A 7,557-nucleotide genomic window follows, 5' to 3' on the forward strand; every position below is an offset into this window, starting at 1 on the left:
GACCTGTACGCTGGTGAGAGATCAATCTGGATCCGTCATTTAGTCTAGTTGGTATTGAAAGGGTTCGATGAATATAATTAGGTTTGAAAGTCAGAGGGGATACATTCATTAGCCCATTTTACACTAACTCTTCTAGGCGAGATTATTTCACCAATTTTTTGCCACAGTTCTATATAACAGGTACCAAGCTGACATGGGGTCAGTATTTACCCTCCTTTATTCAACCACATATGGTAAAAAAAAAACTGCCACAACCTTTCCACCTTGGCCTCCCTGTAAAAGAAGGGAGGCGACTTGGGGATTTGTGACCATGTAATGCATAGTGAAAGGATTTAAAATTTAACATTGCTCTTAAAAAAACAATCCATGACCATAATCATTAACATGTTGTACACTATGCACAACAATTTTAAGTCTGAATCATGTCATAAATATGCAGGATGAGCAAAAGCACATCTACTCTGTTCAGCCGCCATTGTTGATTTGAAAGCAACATCGTCACTGGTATGCTTTGTATTTCTGACATGTGCTACACATGCACTGGCATGCTGGATGTCATGTTAAATGTTAAATACTGGGATACTAGTATCTGCACAAATAGAACACAGGGGCAGCATTATGCTGACTATTTTTTTTAGCTCTGGTTGAATCTGCAAAGCTGCAATGAAGAAGGGCAGGCTTAACACCAGTATAACAAACTGAGACAAGGAGGCAGTCTGTTCTTTCCAACAGAGCAGGCATCTCTCTTCCAGGATGGACAGATGTGTTTTCAGAGTAAGTCAACATAATACTGTAGATTTACAGTAGTTTGGACAATCAGGATGATAAAATGTGCATATTGTAACATATATGAAGAAGATTGTATACATTTATATATTGAATAAACATAAATGAGGAAAATGATCCCGGAGGACCAGCCAACTTCCTGGTGTCTCCAACAGACCCAAGCCACAAGACAAACACCTGGTAGGAGGACAGACTACACAGCCACATGAGAGACAGCATGGCTTGAAGTGTTGAGGAGCTGAAACATGCTAATACATGATTCACTGAGCTGCTGCTTTATTCTCTTGCTCTTTGTCCTTTCTATTCATAGGATTATATGCCCATAGCAGTGTGTTGACATTTGTGCACCTCTTGGGAGCACCTCACCATGAATGTTATCAGTACCTTAAAGACAGCCCTCAGCAGCCATACATCCCTGGTAGGTGCTCTCGGCCCCTGCCTCAAAGAGCACACAGCACCTAAACCTTCCACCCCTAACCTGTCTGCCAGCCTAAAGAAAGAGCCCATGACAGTTCCTTTGATGGTGGCAGGAGGGGGCTGAGGGTCGTTGACTTGTAAAGAATAGGTGAAATGGAGGGTAAAATGGGGCCGGGCATTTGAAATGCCTGCACAGAGATCTAATCAAGTTGCAGTGGCTGTGCCCCTTTTTAAAGTACCACTGCGGCATTGCAGCTAGTACCCTCTCCTGGGTCCAGGCCTCACATGGTGTCTCATGTCACCCCCCTCCTACTCTCTGATCAAGCCCTGGAACACATCTTCCACCTCAGTCCCAGATCTGGATTTATTCCTCCCCCCAAAAGCTGCCTTGACAGGTTTGTTATCTGTTCACCCAGTTGGCAAGCCCTGGAGAGTTGCAGCACCTGGCAGTTAGGAAAGGGAATGCTACAGGAGAAGCGGGGCAAGTAAATGTCAAGTGAACCGCCAAGGATAGATATTATATCTTCTGGGGACCAGAGGGAGAGCGATGGCCTGTCTCTTCACTCGGTTTTACAGCCCACTGCTCATGATGACAGTCTACTGAATTCTCTGCTATTGATTTCCAGACTATCTAGACTCTTCTTTAATATAGGTTGCAATTATATTGCCAGAAAAACACTGCTACACACACACACATAGTGACAGATTAGCCAGTAACAAGTAATGATTATCACATGATTATCAGATGGATATAGAATCCTATAAAAAGATTCTTTTTAATGTCCACTCTTGGCCATAGATAGTTTTAAAGTTTCCTTAATTACAAGTAGCTACATAATGAAATATCCTTTGGTTAACTAATGCATATTTATAGACTGACTACATTTGAGATTTAGCTAACTTCCTAACAATGATTTGTGTTTAAACTTACACAGTATGTGTAATAAAAATAGAGAAAAAGCAATTGTATCCTTACTTTAATAAAAAACATACCTGTAATAGTAGGACAGTACTGAATGTGCAAACATTAATATAAGTACAGCCAAATTTTCCATATGCAGTTTTTATTAACATCAACAATATTGTTTGCATTACTTATCATCCCCTTGAAATACCCAAACTTGATTTTGTAATAAAAAACAGAGCTCATTCTCTAACATGGAATTTCTTTAAAAAAAAAAAAAAACGTCTTGCATGGTGCCAAACTGCATTTAGGTATAATCGGTTTAACTCCAAACATCTGATGCACAGAGGGAAGTAATTTTTATGCGCTTGAAATCATAAGATTCTGTGTGGGTGGAGTGCAGCTCTGAGATTTTGAGCATCAAAGGTCTGATATAGCAACTCTGAACTGTCGAGTACGTGCTGTCTTAATATTTTACCTGCAACTTAAAGCCTAAAGTAGCATTCGACTGGCCATATGATGAAGATGGATTCTTAAAATCAATTTCCTCACAATACTGAGGGCTTATTACATCCACCATCTCCACATTTGATCTGGTTATATTATTTTCTGGATTCTATCAGTGTGAAGAAGAACATGTTGGTGAGTCACAGTGCTGTATCTTTAAGGAAAGTGGGAATTCTTTGATTTCCTCTAACTTTAGTTTTAATCTCTTGATGAGTGTCTCTCTGGCATATAGTAGATTTGTATGCATAAAACCTGTTAAACTGCATTCTTAAAAGTTTACATTTTAATGGGTCTCATGCCTGCTATAAAATAATGAGAAGTGATTAGTAAGTAAAACATTTAATGGAGGTAGCTACATTACAACGCTTAGGATACTGCTTCTCAATAACATTACAAATCTTTACTTCCACTGTTTACCCTTGAATAATGCCTAATGCAAATGGCTAATAGAGACATTTTAATATCAGTGTGTTATGAATGAACATATTTCTGACACCTTTGTCTCCAAACAAGACCTCAGGAATACAAAAGTCAAGGTTTATTTATATAGCCTAATCTTCTAAATAACAAGTTTGTCTCAAAAGACCAGATTTTTTGTGTGAGTGTGTGAAAATGACAATGCTATGTTGACCCTTTCTTTTCCAGTTCTATTTTCTGGGATATAATTGCAGTGCCTACTCCTGCTTTTTATATTCCCTGTTTTACTACTACCTTCATTATGTTTGAGTTTGCTGAGTAGTTTATCTCTAAAACAGCAGTTGGCTGTAATTTTATTCCCCCAAATGCAATGCCATTTATTAAATTTAAGTAAATACTGCAAGTTCTGTAAAGTTTTAAAGTATGGCCATTGTAGAGCACTTACAGCGGTGTTATTAAACTTGTCTGCCTCATTCACTCACCCCCTCATTTTGACCACATAATCTTGTAGAAAGAAATCCTCGGTTGTATTTTAGGAATGGATTTTTTTTCTCTTGATTAACTGGCTCACTAATAAGGCTTGTCACAGCAGTTTCCACCCTCCAGACTGCCAGCTGTATCTATTCTGGTATTCTCGTGTCATATTACAGTACCTGAGCTAATTTACAGCCTCAAACTTGTATATCAATTGCTTGAATGATTATGATCATATTATTTGGTTTCACATATTTCCACATTAAATCATTCACCTGTTAGTCCTCTGATCCTCCTTCCATGCTCTCAGGTGAGAATGGGATCTAAACACTGCAATAATTTCTTTGGCCTTAATTGCATGGCTCTAGTGAAAGCTTTGCTGATCTTTTTCAATCCTTTTAGAACTACTTAAATGTTCAGTCTGGGTGTGGATTAGTGGATAATGGCCTCAGCAGCAGGCCAGGTACAAGCTATTGAGATATCCTTGGTTGGCCCCTAGGGGTAGAGGGGGAGGGATCATTGTTGACGTGACAGTTTGGCTGAGTGGATTACATGCAGTTTAGGGGACTGTATTGGATTGGGGCTGTAACCGATTATGCTCTTAGACTGAAATGCAATTGACTAACCTCCTATGCCAATTTTTAATGCACCAGATGAAATCTACAGGTGAAACCCCTAATTCACTGAGTCCAAAGATAAAATAATCATTGTCACAATTAGACTTTTTACACAGTAGGAACATAGTGACGAGTAATGGAAGATGTTTCCCCTGTCCTAGGTTCTGCTTTTGTTTCCACTGTAGTTTTTTCCCTGCGTCTGTCACTGTTAGCACAGGAGCGGGGCTTAGCAGAGATCATCAGATCAAGAACCACAGTGCTTGTTAATCATGTATGCAAAAAATAAATAAATAATGCCAGTCATCTAGACTGTGTAGAATGTAGACTGTGGGAGGAAACCCACACAGGCATGAGGAGAACATGCAAACTCCACACAAAAAGCCCCATTTGGCCAGTAGGTTTGAAACCTGAACCCTCTTGTTGTGAGATGATATTTCTACCACTGCACCACTGTGCTGGCCTCACTTCAGCTTCTAAGTCTAAATTACAAATGAGAAACTTTTGTGAAAGCTGTGATATATGTGACATAATGATACAGAAGTGGCTGACGAAACAACTATGGACATCTCACATCAGCCAATGTAATTAACCCCAAATGTAATGGATATGGGATTATATTGTCAATATCATTGTGATATAACTGCAAAACATTTTGACCACATATGACCAGCTTTATCTGTTACTGATGATTTTGAATTCTAAGCTGTTAATGTGGATATGTTCCCATTATGTTCACACATTAACAATGGTTAATGTAGAGATGCCAGTTACATTATTAATGTTGCAGGATGTTTGGAGCTCCATGTTCTCCATTTGCTTACATCAGTCAAAACAAGTGACATATTCTAGAGTTTGTCTTTTTAGTATAAAAATCCCTTTTTCTATGACCAGTGTATTTTTGCTGAGTTGAAGTATATTGATTGTGTATATATAATAATATAAATGCAAGTTAAACCTGTTTCAGTGTTTGAATGGGCACTTTACTATTGTGGGGAAGGGGATGGAATGATCTGAGTGTAATTAGAGGTGAGAATGTATGGGAATGGCCATTATCCAGGTGGACATGTAGTATAGGAAGGCACTAATGCACCACTGATGCATTTACTGGAAGAACAGTGTGGTTATCCATGCTGGGCCTCCTGTTTAAGGCTGTCACTGTTATCACAATTGATTGCATTTAATTCAGTGAAAAGGTGACTGGGTAGCACTAGCTTCTGCCTACACGTTGCTTCAAAACATCCTAAATGATGCATATTCAGTAAATCACAATCACAATGGCTTTGCTATTTTATTTGCCTTCCTCTTCCATGAAGATCCATGAAGTTAAAATACATGATTCATTGAAATTAGATCCTTGAAGTTAAAATACATGATTCATTGAAATTCAGTTCTTTCCTACTGGTCTCAATCTCAAATGGCGTTCTTCCTGCCTCGTCTCCAGAAGTCAGTTTTTTAGCAGTGAAATCATAATTTGTACAACAATTTGAACCACTCCTTGTGTCACCACTGTGGTTTATGAATGTATGAAAAAAAATTGCCATTCATTCATTATGAGAACATCCAGTCTCGCCCATCATTCTCTGCAACAGAGTCTCATGGAGGCTTATTCACCTCTCAGGATTTGGTCTGAAATCTGTGAAATAGCTGCTTGACTTTGTTAAGCTAAAGAAGGGTTCATGGTTCATGTGCTCACTGAGAGATTTGAGTTTAATTTGATAGTTTCTTTTTATAGTTGGTCATTAAATCACTTTCTGCCTAGAATGAGTGTGGAAAAGTTTAGCTGTTTTTCAAATTTGAATCCTTTTGTCAAATTGTGCTTGTGGATTTTTATGCATCCAAAGCTATATTTTACTCTGAGTGCAGTTTTCAATATATAACCAATTATTTTTAACAGTAAAGTAAGTGTCCAAGTTAGGCCCTCATCCTTCAGTCCCACCTGATTTTGATTTTCATATAGGGAGCTGTCAGAGTCTGCTGTTGCATTTTTTCCAGCTTTTTTTATTTTACTTTTTTGCTGAAGACTTGCAAGTAGATAACAATGAGTCCCCTGCCTGTGCTCATCTGATTCCATCAGGAAGAGGAGAAAAGCACCACAGCCTTGGGAATATTGTGCCTGAAAATGGTAATTTGCCATCTTGAGCAAATCCTGGGAGAGTGGGGAAAATGAAGAGAAGACAGATTTCACTCGCTTTATTTATTAAATTTGATAACTGGTACAAACCTCCAGAGGGACAAAAACATTCTGCTGCATTGTCATTTGGAAGGAGGTGGAGAATATGGTGGAGATCTGTCAAAGAGAGCCTCCAATCATTCAGTCAGTCTGAATGACCCACCATCATTTATAATACGTGATGCTACTCTCTTTGTCAGACTGAAAACACTTAATTAAAAGGCTTAACATTTGGCTCCCTGATATACTTTGCAGTATGTTTCTTTGTAAATATCTCAAGGATGTCACTCTCATTCTCAAGGATCTTTTAATCCAGTTCAAGCAGATTTGTTTTTCTAAGTGGTTGAACTATGTAGAAGTGGGTCAAATATTTTAATTGAATTATATAAATCAAAGGCCCCTTTCCTATATGACTTTCTCACTGATGTCTGTGAGGGGCAGTACATGGCTACAGAGCTTCACCAGGGCTGATCTTCTGGTAAAGATGAAGTAAGATAATTGATTAGATGACAGGTGCTTTTTGGACTTGGTGCAAAGATGCTACCTCAAGTTGCTTCTCCCTCCAGGCTATTATTTTATATAACTGTGTTGTTCGCAGGTTCCTCCCTTTGTCCAGGAAAAGCTCTATGCCCTCTCAGTCCTCAGAGGACTCCTCGGGGATGCTTCACACAACTCAGAAAAGAGGGGAAAGGTGGGAACATTGCCACAAAGCCATATACTTGATAGATATCACTTTGCAATCTGCCCGTTTCCCAGCTCTGGCATCTCATTTGTTCTGTGTGCTGACGTGCATCAGGGCTTCAGGGCAAGATAATAGTCTCCAGGGACAAGTTGCAAAGGAAAGTTACCTGAGGAGATATGGTGGAGAATAAGGGAGAAAGAGCAAAAGCCAGTAGCAACAAATCAGCAGTACCCCTGTAGAAACTTGACTGCAGAGCCAGAGGTCCTTGAATGGGTTGCCTTTGAATGGCTGAGGTCTTGTGAATGTGCTTTACTTGAATAAGAGTTATTTACCAAGTGAGAGCTTTGTGATTCTTCTGCTTTGCTGTTATCAGCATGTCTGTCTCTATGTGCTGCAGGAGTAACCACTCCTATTGCCAGAATTTTGTGATAGTACATGTTTATGTTCATGGAAGGATACTATTGCCTAAAAGCCAGTTACAGTTACCTCATGAAATAAGAAAATATTTTATCTCTCACAAAGGCATGGTGGTAAAAGTTTTCACTATCATAGTGACCAGAAACAAGATTCTGTACTCTACATA

General features: G+C 39.0%; 1 protein-coding gene across 1 annotated transcript in view; it reads left to right on the forward strand.

The window, feature by feature from the left end:
* Window positions 1-7,194, forward strand: part of LOC109967042 (autism susceptibility gene 2 protein-like) — a 193,193-nt gene extending 185,999 nt beyond the window's left edge. The window contains exon 5 of the mRNA XM_020612365.1: window positions 6,891-7,194. Coding sequence (XP_020468021.1) covers window positions 6,891-7,106 — 216 coding nt within the window. The 3' untranslated portion in view covers window positions 7,107-7,194. The remainder of the gene's footprint in view (window positions 1-6,890) is intronic.
* The last annotated feature ends 363 nt before the right edge of the window (window positions 7,195-7,557 follow it).

The sequence above is a fragment of the Monopterus albus genome, unplaced genomic scaffold (genome assembly GCF_001952655.1).
Source record: "Monopterus albus unplaced genomic scaffold, M_albus_1.0 scaffold124.1, whole genome shotgun sequence".
Lineage (NCBI taxonomy): Eukaryota > Metazoa > Chordata > Actinopteri > Synbranchiformes > Synbranchidae > Monopterus > Monopterus albus.